This window comes from Macrotis lagotis, chromosome 1 (genome assembly GCF_037893015.1).
Source record: "Macrotis lagotis isolate mMagLag1 chromosome 1, bilby.v1.9.chrom.fasta, whole genome shotgun sequence".
Taxonomy (NCBI): domain Eukaryota; kingdom Metazoa; phylum Chordata; class Mammalia; order Peramelemorphia; family Peramelidae; genus Macrotis; species Macrotis lagotis.
Genome location: NC_133658.1, coordinates 563,285,294 through 563,304,938, shown reverse-complemented (window position 1 = coordinate 563,304,938; position 19,645 = coordinate 563,285,294). Strand labels below are relative to the sequence as shown.

At 35.7% G+C, this 19,645-nt stretch overlaps 1 protein-coding gene across 1 annotated transcript in view; it reads left to right on the top strand.

The window, feature by feature from the left end:
* BTLA (B and T lymphocyte associated) overlaps positions 1-11,712 on the top strand; it is a 28,525-nt gene extending 16,813 nt beyond the window's left edge. The window contains 4 exon segments of the mRNA XM_074211269.1: positions 1,256-1,393; positions 2,280-2,326; positions 10,939-11,193; positions 11,195-11,712. Coding sequence (XP_074067370.1) covers positions 1,256-1,393; positions 2,280-2,326; positions 10,939-11,193; positions 11,195-11,239 — 485 coding nt within the window. The 3' untranslated portion in view covers positions 11,240-11,712.
* Positions 11,713-19,645: the final 7,933 nt, after the last annotated feature.

Here is a 19,645-nt window from a genome sequence, read left to right as displayed (position 1 = left end):
GCTAGTGGATACTGGTTTAGCAACAGATCCGAGGGTCTATCAGTTTTGCTAAAGTCAGTTTCTTTTCCATATTTTGCTTCTTCTCTTTAAGAAAAATATTTTAAATATTAAACATTTTGAAATATATGTCATTTTAAAGCTTTTGGTATACTTTACATATATTACCACAAAGAAACATACCAACTCTGTGAGGTAGATATGACAGCCATTTATTTAATAGATGGAGAAACTGAGACTCATTTTCAGTTCTTTTATCTGTAAAATAGAGGTTAAACTCCATGGCTTCTCTCTATGATCCCTTTCTGCTCTAACTCTATGATTTTATTATTCAGAAAAGTAAACTCACACATGGTCACTTGCTACTGAGGGTCAGAGGCAAAGTTTTAACTGGGATCTTCCTTACTCCAAGTGAATCACTCTCAGCACAATCATACAGTCATGCTGGTACAATGAACCCACTAAGTTAATTTATTCAACTAAGATAAGAAAAATATGATTTATTTAGTAGTTAGCAAATGTAGAACTGAGGAAAAGTAAGATCTCATTTATGTTTATGATTGTATAATATAGTAAAAATAATAATACACAATGATTCTTTTAAAATCTCTTCTCCCCTTCCCTTCCATCATTTTTAGAGCAGAGGAAGCTCATTATCCTGGGAGGCAACATAGTATATATAGCACATTGTGATTGGAATCAGGAATTCTTGGGTTCATTTCTCAGTTCTGACATTCACTAGCTGGTTTTTATTTTATTTGTTTGGTTTGGTTTTTGTGAGACAATCGGGGCAAGGAAAAGTAAGTGTCAAGTGTCTGAGGCCAGATTTGAACTCAAGTTTTCCTCACTCTATTCCACTGCACCTAGCTGCCTCTCTCACTAGCTGTTAAAATCCCTGGGCCTCAATTACTTCATCAAGAAAATGAGGAGAATAATTCTTGCATTGTCTCCCTCACATGTTTCTATGAGACTCAAATGAGTTCAGAAGACCTACAAGTTTAAGATTTAAATCTTTATATAAATGTTAACTTTTATTATTATCTTTACTGAATGACTTGGTTGCCATCATATTTGATTCTCAGAGAAGATTTCATTAAGGATGGGAGGCATCTACCTTGTCTTTGGCTCATTCTAGAAAAGGTTTCCCTCTGGGATTATGATAATAATTCATCTTCCATTTGAAAACAAATTAACAAAGGTGGATTTTCTAGCTTACAAAACTTTCTTAATGCTATTTGAATATTGACTGAATTTTCAGATTCAACTGAAGATCTATTGGAAAACCTGGGAAAGAAACTAGATCTTAGCTCCTTTTACTTGTTTATTTCAATGGGGCTGTTATGTATAGTTATTCCTATTTGTCTTGGTCTGTTCTTATGCCAGAAGAAAAAGAGAGGTGAGTTCTATTTTATAACCATACTATTCAGCAGACATATTCAGACTTTTCCTCATAGTTTTTATCTTATTTCTGATATCTCTACTCTTTTCATTTCTTGCTAAATGATGATAAATTGAAGAAATTGGGGGGGTTATTCTGGAGAAAGAGAGCAAGGTGGGCTGCCATGGGGGAACATTCATTCTCTTCAGGTATTTGAAAGGTGATTATTGGTCAGGAAGGATTAGGGTCATTCTGCTTGACACCCAAAGGAATCAAACTAGGAGCATTTGCAAAGGGGCAAATTTTGGTTTGATAAAAAGAAAAACTTCCCAACAATCAGAGACATTCCAAAATAGAATGGATTGACTTGGAAGCTGAAGAGTTCTCTCTCATTGGATTCTTTAGAATGAGACTTCCCCTTCCCCCATGCCTGTGGTATGTCCCCTTGATATATTTTGTGAATAGATCCTTTCTCTGCTTTAACACTTGTATCACAACTAGCAACAATCTCCTATGTGAACATCTGATTTAGTCCATCTGCTTCTTCCATATGTTTTTCTTAGTGCTCTTTCCATTTCCTCTATAAGGACTTTCTTGGACTAAGATTATTAGCTGTGTATTGACTAAGTTTTGTGGCTTTACTGTCCTTGATGGTAGAAACAGTTTGTGTATTTGTGTGTGTATGTGTATGTGTTTACACGTGTTTTTTATATACTTTCCATTTTTCTTCTGTATATGTTGCTTATATTTTCATCTTTAAATTCTATTGGGATATTTTTGCTTAACTTTGTCTCTTTTCAAGTTTTTTTTTAAATCATGATATTTAGCTTTTACTTCAGCTAAGTGGTTTTTCTGGGTTTAATTGATTGTCTCATTTTTTCTTTTTTTTAAAAATTTCTTCCAGTAAAACAAAAGAAGCATCCTGATATGTTAGGAAGGGGAGTTAACCAGGTATGTTTTATCTCTCCTTTGAAATAGTAAATTGCATGTGATTTGATCAAATATAAAGTCCTCTATTTGGTACTTAAACTCTTTATAACCTTTCCCCTTCTTGCACTTCTGATATTCTCAAATCTTATTCCCTTCTCTGTACTCTACAATTCAACTGTACTTCCCTGCCTATAATTCCTTGAAAATGAAATTCCTCTTTCCTTCCTTTGTTTTCATGTTGGCTGTGCCCCCAAATTGGGATGCTCTGACTCCTCATTTCTGCAAACCCATTCCTAATGTAAATCCATTTTATTGATATCTTTTATTTCTTTTATCACCAGAATTTATCCCTGTCTTCATTTCCCTTCCCCTCTTAGAGAACCATTCCATATATTAAATAATTTTTTAAAAGAAAAAAAGGAATAAGATCAAACAAATCCCTCAACAAAACCTATTAATACATCAAAAAAATCTAAAAATGTATACAATGGGGTCACACCTGCAAACCTACTACCTTTTCAGAAGGGTAGAGTAGGGTTATTTTCTCATATCCTTTCTTTGGGGTCATATGAGTTCTTTGTAATTTTATAACATCCCTTTTTATTTGCATGTATGTGTATGTGGTTGTCCTTTCTATTTGCATTGTTGCACTCAGGGTGTACATTGTTTTATTGGCTTTACTTCACTCTGTTTCAATTAATGTAGACCTTTTCAAGTTTCTTTGCATTCATCAGATTTATTATTTCTTGAAGATGACAATATTCCATTTCATGCTTGTGCTATAATTTACCTAGCCATTCTCCAGTCAATGGTCATCTATCCATCTATTGATCAATAAAGATTTATTAAGTCAGGCATTTTGCTAAGTGCTGGGGATACAAAAAGAGGTAAAAGGCAATCCTTGCCCTCATGGATCTCACTGTCAGAGACATGTTAATAATAAGCAAGCTATATTTAGGATAAATAGGAAATAATTAAGAGAAAAGCACTAGAATTAAGAGGAGTTGGGGAAGGTTTTCTATGGAAGATGAGCTTTTAATTGGGACTTAAAGGAAACCAGGGAGGTCAGCAGACAGAAAACAGAAGTGAGAGCATTTCATTCACCAGAGACAGTTAGTGAAAATGCCTGGAAAATGCCTGGAATTAAGAAATGGAGTGTCTTTTTTATGGAACAGCCAGAGACCAAAGTTATTGGATTAATGATATGGCAGACATCATATTTTTGTACTATAGTGATATCATGCATTTAGAACTGAAAAGATGAGGAAACTGAGGTAGAAAACTGTTATGTGACTTAACCAAGATCATACAAATAGCATAGAGAGAAGATTTGAACACAGGTTATCACACTGTCAAATACAACAAATTCAATATTATATTTAGGTAGCAATATAACTAATCAATGCAAGTTGAGTTTTTATTTTTTGCCAAACTCTGTATTGACTAAATTAGATTATTGGGCCTTTGGGACTAGGAAACTCTGTTTCCTTTTTTTCCAAATATGTACTAAAAAATCCTGGCTTTTGTTGCTACTTAAGATTTAGATTGAAAATCCAGTTGAAATAATGAACTTTCAAAGTTTATGAATGTGGGAAAAGGATTTTTGGTTTATAAACTGAATAAATTCTACATAAGCTGCTGTGTAGATTTACAACAATCAATTCAATTCAATTTATGGAGCACCCATTAGGATTTTTTAAAAAGTTGAACCTGTGATTTCATTAGGGTAGGAAGCTCCTCTTGAAGCACTTCTCCAAATAATGAGGCAGCTAAATGGCACAGGGGATAAAGTGTATAACTTGGGGTGAAGTAGACCTGAATTCTAATATACTCCCTTAGAAGCTTACTATGTAACCCTTTAACTGTTTAACTTCTCTTTTCCTGTTTCCTCATCTATAAAAATGATGTTTACAATAACATCTACATTCCAGGGTTATTAAAAAGATCACATGAGTTAAACATTAGTAAATTATTTTGTAAATCTAAATACGCTTTATAAATATCTATTGTTCTTTAGTCAAGGCTGATGGATTGTTAACTTTGCATATTTCCATTTCCAGAGATGTGAGTTGTATATTTGTACTGGAAAGAAGGTAGAAACCAGTTAGCTCAATTAAAAGATGAAAAGTGAACCAAACCCTAGTTAGGAACCTAGATTATGCCTTCTAAATTCATTGTAACTTCTGTTTCTTTTACTTAAAAAAAGAAATGTTTTTCAATGAACAAAAATTTTAAAATAAATATGTTGTAAATCCACAAACAAGTTCCCTTATTGGCAATTAAAAAAAATGTATTGCTCAAGCTATACCTGTAGTCTATCAGTTCTCAGTCAGAAGCTGGGTAACATTTTTCACAATAAGTCCTCTGGAATTGTGGTTGGTCATTGTGCTCATTACAATTCCAAAGACTTTCAAAGTTGTTTGTCTTTAAAATAATTGTTTTGTATAAGTTGTTTTTCTGATATTACTCACTTCACTCTGCATAAACTGATTAAAGTCTTCCCAGATTTCTCTGAAACTATTCCTTTCAGTATTTCTCAACTCATATTAAAATTCCATCATATTTATATATCCCTTCTAACGTACATCCTTCTCTTCCTTTACAACTTTGTTTTTTATATGTCATTTTCCCTCATTAGAATGTAAACTCTTTGAGGACAGCCACTGCCTTTAATTTTGCTTGTATTTGTAACCCCAGAAATAATATAGAGGTCAGCATAATGCTGAACACAAAATAAGCATTTTTAAAATGCTTATTATCTATTTACCTACTGCCAGACCCAAGGTGTTGGAAATAACTGCATTTGACCATTGATTGGTTTGATATAATATCCAACAGACTTGGTCAACTGCATTTAGGTTTAGGAGTTCAGGATTAGTAAACTTCACTAATTACAGTGTCTTTTATGTTGATGAAGACAATTGGAAATACAAATACAGACTACTTGATGATTGGTGGTCCTTAGGATTTTCCTGCTACTCAGTTCAAATGAATATTCCCAGCTACAATAATCAGATATAAGGGCAGAGACCCAGGATATCTGGGTTCTTGATGGGAGTACAAGCTTGAAATTACTGTGCTCATTGTATGTCAAAGGGTCTGTTGGGCAAGGGGGTCACATATAAATTTACATTCCTTTGAGTAATAAACTGCTGTGACTTATGAGCATGTCTGTTCCTTTTCTGTTTGTCCTCATTCATTATTCCTTCAAATCTACCTAAAATAACTTGTTTATCCATTTCTTAATTATAAGCACTCTTTAACCACTGCAAAAAGAACTACTTTATATAATTTTGTATGTGGGTTCTTTTCCTTTTCCTTTAATCTCTTTGGAGGTGTAGACTTAGTAGTATCCCTGCATTAAAGGATATGACAGTTTAATACATTTTTGAGTACTGTTAAAAATTGCTTTCAAGAATGGTTGGACCTCTTTACAGGCCTACCAATAACACATTAATATACTTCTTATTCCATAGCATTTGTCATTTTCCTTAATGCTTATTTTCAAGTCATACATCATCTTTTCCTGCTTGAATATATCCCATACTGGTATCAATTTATCTTCTACTGGGGACAAGGACAGTTTCCAGTTTTAGTTTGAAAGTTGAAAACAAATAAGGCAGTTACCAACTCTTAAATCATACAACCTTTTCACTTTTTTTCCAGGGTAATTTTAGATCCAGATTCTCAGTCTGTGATCAGATTTTTATTTGACATAGTCCAATGGATCAGGCCTATCATGATGCAAAATGCATATCTATTAGGGGGCCCAGCTCCGAAAATTAACTCAAGAAACATCTATAGAAAATTAACCAAAGGCTTAAAAGCAAATTAAGTCAGATCTAAAGAAAATTTTATATTGAAAAAAGTAAGGATTTTTTTTATAAAAGGGAAAAAAGGAAACCATAGCATCTCTGCTATACTTCATTAACATTGCTATTAGATGGCACCTTCCACATTCTCACATTCTCTTTCCCTAAATTCACATCTACCATGCAATCACAACTTGGTAGCTGTTGTCAAGCTATGGAACATTTATCCTCTTGCCTCAATGAGTCCGGTACCTGCCTCACAATCTTCCTGTCTTCAATTCCTACCCTTCTACTAGAGAACTTCAGTATACATATAGATACTCTTACAATATCTTAATTTCTCAGTTCCTCAGTTTACTCTTGTATCTGACCTCAACCTCACACAAAGACTATCAAACCCTTGATCTTACATTCATCCATAAATGCAACATTTCCATGTTCATAAATTCTGAAATTCCCTTATCTGGATACAGTCTATTGTCTTCGTCCCTTCTTCTGCCTTCCAACTCTAAGTCATGTATTTTCCAGTATAAAGTTTTTTTTTTTGCTTCCAAAACTGGTGATTTCTTGAAGTATCACTCATCAAATATGTATAAACTTATCTTTTGGAGATAAACTTATTTTTTTTCTTTGCAAAAATGACTCACCACTGGCAGGACACACAGGGCCACAAATATACATGTAGCATAGCAACAATTTCTAGGAGGACTGGTTGATTACATTAGGACCAGTTCTTTCCTTCATATCCTGTTCTGGTGCCAAGAAATAACAACCTTCTAGTTTGAAGGTCAGTATTTCCTGTTCTTAATTTTGACTTGATGTCAGGTGATTTCTTTGAATATGTAATATAACATGTCTATATTGATTGTTAATCTTTATTTCTTACAGGAGAATTTTACTACTTGTCCTAATTTTCCAACCTATTTTTTCTCAGAATTTGTGATTCAAAAAACCCATAAATTTCCTGAGACAAGCTAGGAAGAAAGTCCCATGTGGAAACATTAAGACAAGTACATAAATAACTATATCATGGAGGGGGAGGGAACAATCCTTTAGGGTTTGAAAAGCGGGAGTAATGTATGCAGAGAATAAAGAATATAGAACCTGCCATTCTAGAATCTGGATTTGGATCTTAATTCTGCCATCTTCTAAATTATGTGACCTTGGAAAAGTCATTATTTAAGGCCTCAGATTCCACAATGGCAAATGGATGGGTTTGTTCATTTCATCTAGAAATCAATAATTTTAGAAATTAGAATACAAGGAAATCATTACAGAGGGCATCATATTTGAGGTTGATATTGAAGAATGAGCAGGATACTGACAGGTAGAGTTGTAGAAAGGCCCATTCTAAGTAGAAGGGAATAGCAGGTGTATTGAACTGGAGTTGCATCCAGAGGTGAGAAAACATGAGATATGTTCAGAGAATAATGAATAAAGAGTGCATAAGGCTAGGGAAGAGGACTAAAAGGGAATAAAGAGAATGAGATGAGACTATATTTATGGATAGCCTTGAATTCCATACTGAAGAGTTTAAATTTAATTCTTTAGGTAATATGGAACCGTTAAAGAATTTTTTGTTTTAATTTTTTAAAAGAGAGGGGATAAGAAATATGGCTTTTACAGTCAAATGGGATGTTCCTAATATGCCATTGTTGCCAAAGTCATTCTGAAGAGAGACTATTTGACTTACATCCAGGGAATGTGAGAAAGAACATATTACAGTGGGAAAAAACCCAGGAAACTGAGGGTTTACTCCCCAAATGCAACACTGACTGATCTGCCATGAACAATTTACTGCAAATCTTTGGACCTTGGCTTTCTCATCTGTAAAATGAGGAAGTGGAGGGCAAGATGACCTCACATTCCTTCTACCTCTAAGGTTCAGAGTCTAGATCAGAGCAACACATTAGGAAAATTGTTTGTGCTATACAATCTGGATTGTGGGGAAGAGATGGTAAGAATAGAGACCAGTTAAGAGAGTGTTTAATGTTTTGGTAGGAGAGAATGTGGATCTCTTCTAAGATGGTGATAGCACAAACAGAGGGGAAGAGACAGAGTGAGTACAATGATAGAGTTAATAAAACTCAAAAATTGATTGAATGTGGGTCTTGAGGAATAGGGAAATATCAAAGATAAGCCAAGAGCCTAACATTTTCAATATGAATGCCTGGGAAGAGAAAGATTCCATTAAAGGATTCCAGTTGACACTAGGGGAAAGTGATGAGTCAAGAGTTAGAAAAGAAGGTCTTTTTGGCATATACTAGTTTTGAGATATCTGCAGTACATACACAAGAATATCCAGTAGGCATTCAGAAATTCTGGACAAGAGATTGAGAATTCAGACTGAAGATTTGAGATTAGATCTGAGATTATTGAATGCATTGTGTGGTAAGTCATTATGATGAATTTTAAAGCTCTTAAAGATACACTTGTGGCAGCTAGGTGGCACAGTGTATAGAGCACCAGCCCTGGAGTCAGGAGGACCAGAGTTCAAATGTGACCTCAGACACTTAATAATTACCTAGCTGTGTGACCTTGGTCAAGTCACTTAACCCCATTGCCTTAAATGATTAAAAAAAAGATACACTCCCAGCAGTGAGATACAGAATGAGTTTCATATACTGAAGTCATGAAAAATGTTTCAGGAGTGACCTGAAGGTCAGTAGAAAAGGATGGCAATGTACTGTGTGGACTTCAAGAAAGGAAGAGTTGTTAAATGAAGAAGAGAGATAAATGGAATAGATGAAGAAGTAGGGAACAAAAGGTATACTTACCCTTCCTACAGGTCCTGTGAATCAAGGGTGTGCTCACAGAAAATTCAGGTTTCCCTTAGAGGAATGTAGTACAAGGCATATTAACTGATTAGATAAGAAATGAGAAAAGAACATTGGATTCAAGAATTAGGTGATCTTTGAGTCAATGTATGCTAAATGCAGATTGAATAAAACCAGATTGAAAATATTCATGAGTGAGTGGGTGGAGAGGAAGTGGAAGCAATAAGACTAGCCCACTCCTTCAATAAGTTTTGTTGTATAGAAAAGGAGAGAAAGGCTGGCAGTGTAAATAATTAGCAGAACTGAGTGAAGGAGTTTTGTTATTTGAATTATGGTAATGAAGATTTGACAGTGTTTATAGTCAGAAGGAGAGGAACCAGTGGAAAATGTGAAACTGAATCTATGAGAGGGAAAATAACTGATGGAGGATAATTCTCTATGAGACAGAATTCAATGGGATCAAGGTACAAGTAGGAAAATTAAATTGCTTAGCAGCCCTTACCTTGAAAGAGTGGAGAAGAGATTGACACAAAAGAGAGGAAGAAAGGTATAGAATGAAAGATTTGAATACAGAGGAAGTTTACATAGAGGAACTTACATTAGGAACCTTAATTTCTTCAATAAATTACAAGAAAATATCATCCTCTAATAAACAAGTCCACAAACATTCATGTGCTGGTGATACAAAACAAGAAGAAAACAGTCAAGGGAAGAGTATCTAAAAGAAGAAAGTGATTGACAGTGTCAAAAAAGTACTTAATAAAGAAAGATAAGGACCAAGAAAAGAGCATTAGATTTGACAATTAAAGAACACTGATATCTTTGGAGAAAGCAGTTTCATTTGAATGCTGAAGTCAAAAGGCAGGCTACAGAGAATTAAGAAGAGAGCAAGGGAAAAGGAAGTGACAGCACTGATTTTAGATAAAAATGGTTTAGTCACAAAAGGGAGGAGAGGTATAGGATGATAATTGTAGAGATAGATGGATCAAATGAAGTTTTTAGGGTTTTTATTTTTATTTTTTTGAGGATGGCTTGAGACATGAATGAGTTTATAGGTCAGGAAGTAGCTAGTAAATAGAGATAGACTGAAGATGAGTGAGATAATGGGAATGGAAGAATATGTAATCTTCTGAAGAAGGGTCACCTAATTACATGAGGGGGGATAAGGGAGAGATAGTGGTAGAATGCATCTGAGTGATATGAGATGAAGAGGGACTAAAATGGTAAATGGCCTCAATTTTTTTCAGTTATCTATGAGGCAAGATTCTTAGTTGAGATTGTGTGGGAGGGGGAAGAGTGGGTCATATGAGGTTTGAGAAGGGATGAAAAAGCTTGGAAAAGCTGGTGTCATGAGTGGGATAGTGAGTCAATTAAGATAGTATTAGTTGAGATATATGAGATATATGATTTTTGAAATTTTCTCTGGTTTCAGGAGAAGTGAAGATAATGGAATAATCCAAGGTTGAGAGAGAGATTGGCAATAGAATAAAGGGACAAGAGACCAGAGATTAGATGATATGGATTTGGACTGGCTCATCAAGATGTCAAAATGTGGAAGGAAGGAGAATTTAGCCCCTGCATTATTGATAGCTTGAGAAAGAACTGAGAGGTAGAGAGACTGGAGGTCATAATGGAGATATGAGACCTAGGGCAGTGGGAGAGTTGAAATGAAAACAGATTATGATCAGATAAAAGGATTTCAGAGTTTAGGAACATGAAAGTAGAATATCCAACTCACTTATTTAACAGATAAAGAAATTAGTGCACAGGGAAATTAAGTGACATCATACTGCCAGCCCCCAAAATGCCCAATGATCACTCTACTAATAATTTTCTTTTCTACAGACATTTTTCTTACTCCTCTTTATCCTTTACCTATCTGAATTTCTGTAGCACTGGAGTTATTATTAGAGTATATTATTTCACATCTTCTCCCAAACCTCATTTCTGTAATAGCCACATTCTATCATTCATAAATTCAGTGCTTCAATAAATAGCTATCACATTCTCACATAAAGCTAAAAGTCATGCTTTTGTCTTGCAGATTACTCCACAGCAACCCTTTGGGTTCAACCGAGCTGAAAAGGGGGCAATGCAGAACTCCACTCCTCCTAGGCCTCTACCTTTGTCATCTGAAACCATAATCTATAATAATGATGCTTGGCTTAAGGTCCAGGTGGGACCAAAAGTTATTTATTCTAACCAAGACTCAGAAGAAAATCAATCTGGTCTTGTTTATGCTTCTTTGAACCATTCTGTCAATGAAGTAAACTTTTTAAGGAGAGGAGAACATGTGTATGACAAAGCAACCTACAGAGCATGCATCCATATGTGTAAAGAGTTAAATTTGCCTCTGGTTATTCTTTCTTTCCCATGGGAGAGGGTGCCTATCCTCTCATTAACCAACTTTTTATCTAGGGGGTATCATTGTTGACCCTTAAACATTCCAATGAAATTGATATTCATTTTTGTTGGGTCTCAAGAGTCCACATGGCAATTGTGAACACCTCTGGAGATTCACTGGAAGTTTCAGTCTCAGAACAACCAAACTTGTTTACCTGAAAAGGTCATCTTGACAATCTTCATATTTGGATAAGAAAAACAGAGTACCTTGACATGGTATTACTTTGCTAAATATCACCCAACAGATGTGACTGATGAATTATGTTCTTTGGAGATTTTTATTCAAGAAATTAAGGGAAGAAAATGAACTCTTGTTTTCACTTCAGATCACTATACCCTACTTAAACAGGAGAAATAAATACTTCAACTACTATCTCAGAAACATAATAATGATGGTACTTTTTGTTCCAGTAAACCTATAATGAGAGGTTACTTGGTGGCAACCTCTCAAACCTTTCCAAAATAGCAATTATGGGCAAGAGATAAAGCAATTTCAGATGTCCCCATTGTCTAGACAGTGGTCATCAAACTATAGCCTTCTGGTCAAATTCAATCAACTGGGTTTTTTTTTCAATTTTTTTTGTGCAACTTCAGAGCTAAGAATGATGTGGGTTTTTTACATTAAAATAAGCTGTACTTTTTAAAATGGAAAAGCTATTCTTTGCTTCTTGACCTATACAAAAACAGGCTGTGGCCAGAGTTTGCTACATTCTGGTCTAGGGCACCAAGAATCCTAAGGAGGTATAAACTAGATGAACAGAGAAGGCTAATCTCTAGCCCCTAATCAATTCACTCAGTACTCCCTCCCTAACCTCCACCTCTCCTTAAACCTAGCTCTAATGAAGTTGCATAAGGCCCCCCTCAAAGGTTTGCAACATAATGCAACCCTACCCACTCCTCCTTCCCAAACTGAGAAAAACCAAAAAAGAAGCTTGTTCTGACTGGGTCAGCAGTGCTATGTGCTGCAACAGTACTCAGCTAGAGAACTGGCAACAGAAAGAAGTAAAGCAAAATGTGAGAGTGCTCCTTTTTCTATTAGGCCTGCCTGAAGCAAAGCCCCAGTCCCCAGCCCCCAGAAGTCCCTTGGGGTGGTTTACTTAGGCCAGGGAACATGAGAGAAGACTGATACATCTTTGGGGTCTAAATTCCAGGGAAACTGCAATCAAAGGAGAAATCAGAAAGTAAGCAATAAGGGAATATAAAGGGGAAAAGATTGAAATTACCACAGAAGTCAGGAGGAGGAAAATTCAGTTAATGACCTCAAGCATAAGCAGATAAATGAACAGGAAAGATATTATTTTTTTTAGATTCACTTATTTCTTTTTTGCAAGGCAATGGGGTTAAGTGGCTTGCCCAAGGCCACACAGCTAAGTAATTATTAAGTGTATGAGTCCGAATTTGAACTCAGGTACTCCTGACTCCAGGGCTGGTGCTCTATACTGCACCACCTAGCCACCCCAGGGTCAATGTTTTTAGAATTATCCAAGGGAAGAGCTGCTCCCCTAAGGAATTATACTTCTTCCTTCTCCCCCTTGACATTATAACCTTGGATCACTGTCCGAGATACTTCATACTTTTATGGCTGTTTTATCCAAAAAAAAAAAAAACCCAATGCATCTAATTTTCATGGTGCTTCAAGGTTTGCAAAATGTTACCCCATTTGATGCTCATGAGGTAGGTGCTCTCATTTTACAGATGATGAAACTGAGGCTAAAAGAGTTTATATGACCTTCCCAAGACCAGGCAACTAATAAATGTTGAGGCAGGATTCAAACACAAATCTTTCTGACTCTAAATCCAAAACTCTATCCAGTGTACCACCTAGATGTCCTTTATATGAGTTAATTAATACATAATTATATGAGTTAATTAATACATAAAACCATCCATAAAACCATTCTCTTTTCACTGCCCATGAAATAGTTATGCTATAATAAAGTAATCAACTTGAGGGAAGGGATAGGAGGTAGGCAGAAGAGGGGAGAAGTCAAGGAGTAGGAACTGAATAGAAAGAATTAGTTCCTCAAATCTTTTCCCAGGTCCCACCTTGAGGGAAGGGATAGGAGGTAGGTATTAAAGGGAAGTCAAGGAGTAGGAACTGAAAGCAGGTGTGAGAACAGAAAGAGCTAGTTCCTCAAACTTTTTCCCAGGTCTCTGTTGGGAGCTGGATAGTTGTGACAACTGGAGAAGAGAATTGCTGCAGCCCTGTCTGTGGAGTCAACAAGGACCCCACTTTTCTCCCTTTAACAAAAGCTGTCAGGCTGAACCCCATAGTGTGTGTGTTTGTGCATTTGTGTGGTGTATGTGTATGTGTATGCTTGTGTGTGTGCTCAGCTGTCAAATTGATTTCCCTAAGGTCTAAGTCTGACCATGTTAGGTCCATATTCAATAAACTCCTATGGCTCTCTATCACCTCTAGGATCAAGTAGAAAATCCTCACTTGGAGGTTCAAAAGCCTTTCTTAACCTGCCTCTCACCACCTAATCGTTTCTGTTTTTTACATCTTAACACCTTTTCTACCTGGGCACTCTTTAATCCAGTGACACTTGCTGCTCCTTCCCAAAGAAATGCAGTGAGGGGTGACAGGTGAGGCAAAGCTAAGGCTCACCTTAAGAAGGGTTGAGTTTATGTATGTATATACAATCAAAAGTGAGATTCAACTCTGCCTCATCTGCCACCTCTTCACTGTAGGTTCCCATTTCCAGACTCAGGACGTTTTGCCATTTTCATTGGTTGTCCACTATTTCAGGAATGCTGACCTTCTTCACCTCTACCCCTTAGCTTTCCTGACTTTCTTCAAGCACCTGCTTAACTCTTACCTTCCACAGGAAGCCTTTTCTGATGACTCTTAATTTTAGTGTTTTCCTTCTGTTGGTTATCTCCAATTTATCCTATGTGTACATATTTTTAAATTTTCATAGTTTTTTGAACATTGTTTCCTGCATTAGATTGTGAGCTCCCAAGAGCAGAAACAGTCTTTTACCTTTCTTTGTATCTCCAGGGCTTAGCACACTCCCTCCACACATAGTTGGTACTTTGTTAATGTTTATTTCTGGAAAACAAAATGGTAAAACATCCCAGGGTCTTTACAAGAAAACTCAAAATGGGGTTATGAAGAGTTGGATATGACTGAACAACAAGTTTTTAATAACTGATTAAATGACTCACAGGAGGGTATAGAGGGACACTAGAGGAAGGTACAGGGTTCTCCCATATTCCCTTGCTCTAAATCATCAAGTCAAGAATATATCTTCTGTGGAATGTACCATTTTATTTGCTTATTTTTCCATCTTGAATTCACTTCCATTTCCAATATGATTCTGATATTGGGGTCAAAGTTGCTGTGAATATTTGATGATGTGCTTAAGTTTTGTAAACTTGAAGTTTAAGTTTAGTAAACTTGAAGCAATATTTCACGTTGTGTTCTGTGGCTAGTATAAATAAAAAGAAAAGAAAAAGAAAAGAAAAAAGGCTAACTTACATCAAGGCTTCTAAGCTCCAGGCTTAGATCTGGGTTTCTTAACCATTATTTGCTATGAACCCCTTTGGCAGTCTGATGAAGCCTATGGACTCCTCAGGATAATGGTTTGAAATGCAAAAAATAAATTACATAAAAAATAGAAATACAATTACAATTTTACCATTATATGAAGCACAATTTAAAAAATATATTTCTTAAAAGTTCATAAATTGGGGTGGCTAGGTGGCATAACGGATAAAGCACCGGCCTTGGAGTCAGGAGTACCTGGATTCAAATCCGGTCTCAGACATTAATAATTACCTAGCTGTGTGGCCTTGGCCAAGCCACTTAACCCCATTTGCCTTGCAAAAACCTAAAAAAAAAGTTCATAAATCCCAAGTCAAAAATCCATGCAATAGGATAGCCTCCTGATCATACAACTTACATTGAGAATTATTTCCAGAATTCAACCTGGTTCAGTGGAAAGAACATTAATTGTACCTGGAGTCAATTGATCTTAGCTTAGATACCTGCTCTTCTGTGGCTTTGTTCTATTTATTTTACCTCTCTGAGTCTCTATTACCTATCTGAAAAAAAAGAGAGAAGGGAGATACAATATTTGCATTTCTTATCCTTATATCTTAGTTATGAGGATCAGAATAAAATCACTTATATAAAGTATATTGAAACTATAGCTGCCATAAGTTACTTTTTAATTTTACTTTAAGTATGGTCACAAAGGAACCTGTGTCTTCACAAATTGTATCTCTTTACATATCAGACCCATTGTATCTAAATCTGCATATATGACCTGAGTTCTAAATTGCTGAAGAGCAACTCCATAGTACTGAGATTACTGACATATTACCCCATGAGAAATATTTTAAGACTGTAAGTTGGGCTACATGGCCTCTGAGATACATTTTATTTCTGTGGGTCAATGATGCAATGAATTTTTGCTCTATTGGTATTGTTCCTTAGACCAAGAGAGTTGAGTTTTTCCATTTCTTGTGTCCTATCATTAACAGATTGTTCTTCAAGTTTTATCTTTCCCCAGGCAGTTGCGTGGCACATAGATAGAGCACTGGACCTGGAGTCTGGAGGACCCAAGTTCAAATCTGATCTCAGATGTTTAATAATTACCTAGCTATGTGACCTTGGACAAGTCATTTAATCCCATTTCCTTGGGAAAAAAAGTTTTAACTTCCCTCCTTCTTGTTCACCTTGAATCCACCAGCTTCTTGTAAGAAGTTCTCTCTCAAGAGAGTTAGGAGGTCTGATTCAATTGAACTTTTCAGAAAACATACAGTGCAACATGTCTAGGGGAAACAGGTCAAATACAAATACAGATAAATCAAATACAAAACAGAATGTGCCAAGTACCAAAAAAAAAAAAAGAGGTGCAAACCAGGTCATGCTGACATCTAAGGAAGGAAAGAGGATTAAAAGAATGTGGGTGGGATGTGGGTGAAATAGTTCTCTTCTCCCAGGGTTTTGCAGAATCTATGTTCATTTGCTATTTTTATGACAGAGCTAACTAAACATTAGCTCTTCTGTTGGTCCTAGAAGAGAATGTGATCCCAAACAATGATTATTCATTTTCCTAAAATTCTATTCCACAGCAAAATAATGTCCTGTGGAGTTTATTATAAAGTTATCTTTATCAGAAGCTAAAACAAACAGAATCTGAATTGCAAAGGGATCTCAGCTGTTATTGACCTATTCCTCCATTGAAATCACCTCTATAGTATCTCCCCATAGGGGAAGTCCAGTTTCTGTTGAATTCTTCCTAAGGGAAAACATTCCACCTTTTAACTCCAATTGTTATAAATGTCTTCTATCAAACCAAAATCTTCCACTATACTGCCTTCCACACATTGTTCTACATTTTTTTCCTCTGTGGACAACCAGAATAAATGTGATCCCTCTTTCAAGTAAATTGCTCACTGAGTGATTAAGAATCATTATGATGGCTTCACTAACTTGAAATTTAACTAATTCCTTCTGCAGAACTTTGGATGTCCTTCTGGATGCCATTTTGAGAGGTTGGACTTAATATAGTTTTGGAGTCAATGTAGAGGCTGATTTGTAGATTTTTTTTAATTGGTGACCATTACTAGAAACATGCGCCACCATATGTAATGCTGTCATTTCTGCCTCAGACCCAATAATTGTAACTGGCATCTGTGAACATCACAGGATGTGTAGGCACAAGACAGATATCTAGGACCATAGAAATCCTCATTCCCTAAATACAGCCTAGGAACAGCCAAGAGAGCAAATTGAAATCAAAAGAGGCCAGGAATTAAAATGGAGGAGTAGATAGTCAAGCATGGGAGTGTGAATGCTGCCTCAAATTCCAGCCATGTGACATAAGAAACTTAACCTCTCAGCTTCAGTTTCTCATCTATAAAATAGAACTATTAGAATTATTTACCTCACAGGATCATTATAAGGATCCAATGAGATGAATTTATGGAAAATGCTTTGCAAATCTCCAAGCATTATATTTATTTATTTGACATGTAAAGTCTCTCTTGACACCAAGATTCTGTGTCAGAGTAATTATTGTAATGGGTTTGTTAGCTATCATTGTCTTTGTCGTCATCATCATCATCATCATCATCATCATCATCATCATCATCATCCTTCCAAGCAAGTCTATAGTTAGGAACTCAGGTTCATGACACAGCAAAGTGATAGGAAATAGTCCCCTAAATAGGGAGGAAACATGTTTGTGTTCTTTTATAGACATACACATATGCATTCATACATACATTTGCACATGTATAGGTCAGTGGTGGCAGCATGTAGCACACATACCTGCATACACAAATTTGTATATAAATAAACACAAAGTATATTAAATTAGCATATACCCATACATATATGTGTGTGTATAAAAGCATGCATGCATACACATGTATGTGAATTTAAGGTATATCATGTAAGACTGCATGCATATATACATTCACAAATACATATGCAAACATGCATGTATGCATATACATGAATATACAGTATATGATTAGAATACATGCATATACACAAGTGCATATATCTTATAAATAAATATTATAGAATGGGAAGGTGAGGTAGAGGATAGTAGTCAAAGGCAAAGGGCATAAAGGATATGGGCAATTCTGTATTCTCTACTTAAGAGTTACCAATCTATTAGGAAAACTTAGGACAAAAGAGGGATTTAGACCTTATCTTGACCCCTTAGCTCTACTAAGGAAAAAAAAAAGACAAAGCCACAGGAAAGAGTAACATCTGGTCTTGAAGCTTCTAGGCTAAAGTTACAGATAGGCATAACTGCCAGTCAGCCAGATCCAGATACTACCAAAGTTTTCTGTGTTCATTGCTTTCAGCCTACATCTCACATTACCCAATTTTATTTTATTTCTTAACAACTATCAACTGCAGATCTTTTTTTTTTTTTGCAGATCTTGTGGTATGAGGTTTAACAAGAAGTAAACTACCACTTCATATATTTCTCACCCATCCCTTCTTTTAGAACCTACTGTCCTATTTTGTATAATGAGTTTCTTCAACAGATTACAGAGCCAAAGGCACGTCAAAAAAGGGGTTGGAAAAATATGAGGTTGGATGTGATCCTTCGGATCACTTTCCCTTGCTTGCTGTCCTGACATATTTGAAGGGGAAGATTTAAAAAAAATAGCAACAGGCTAAGCATTTGGCTTGTAATATCTCTATATGCAGAAGTTTCAGGAAAGCAGAGTGTGAACTGTTGCCCAGAAAGGCTTTCTAACAATAAGAACTGACCAAAAATGGAGTGGGATGGCTATGAAGATAGAAAGTTGTCCCTCAATATAAATCTTTAGTAGAGGCTAAATGTTGACTTGGCAGGAATGCCAGAGATGGGATTCCTGTTCAGTTATGTATTTTTATCTCCAGTATATAAGCAGCAAATACCCCTGTTAATAGGCAATTAATAAAGACTTGTTTACTTTGACATTCAACATTTCTCTTAACACTGAAATTCTATGATTCTAATACCAGTATAATTATTGTAATCTTCCTGTTTGTCTTCTAGGTAGGTTATATATACAGAATCATCTAGGATACTTGAGTATAATTTTGATTCTGATGAACTCAATGCAAATATGTCAGCTTGCCATGCTGACCTTTGTCCTTTGGATTGCTGCCACCCATGAAATTACTCAACTCTGTGAGTTACTATGTCAACTCAATAAGAAACCAATTAATCCTCCTAATACCTTGTTTGGCATAGGCAAGCTGATACAAATAATTAGTCTACATGGGACCTTCCTATTGGCATCATTAGAAGACAATTAACCTCCAAAATGCATAGAAACAAGAGATGAGAGAACAAATAGAATTCAACCCCGCCATACTCTCTGAACGTGACTATGAACATTACAAAGTTCTGCTACATACTCATTTGAATAAATAAAAATGAATAAAAAAGAAATTTATTAAATACTATAAACCAAATACTGAGCCAAGCATTGGGTATACAAACACTAAGTGATTTGGTTTCTGTTCTCAAGAAACTTCCATGCAAATCTGGAGAAAGAAGTACAGAAAGGGAAGTTCTGTTGCAGAACAAGTGAAAAAACTAAAATGCTCAACTCAATCAGCAGGGCTAATGATTGGAATCAGAGATCCCTAGGATGGGTCAGTAGATCTATTGATAATGCCCTGGGATCTAGAGGGCACAGAAATAGGACAGAAGGTGTTAGGTCTAGAGGACCTTAGTTTAAAAATTAATTTAATTTTTATTAGTTAAAAGTAAATGGGTCTGTCTGGCCAAGCCAGTTTGAATCATTTGAGTATGAACATATTTCATAATTGAAAATGAATTCTTTCTGGTAGACTCATGGCCACTAATATAGCAAATGGT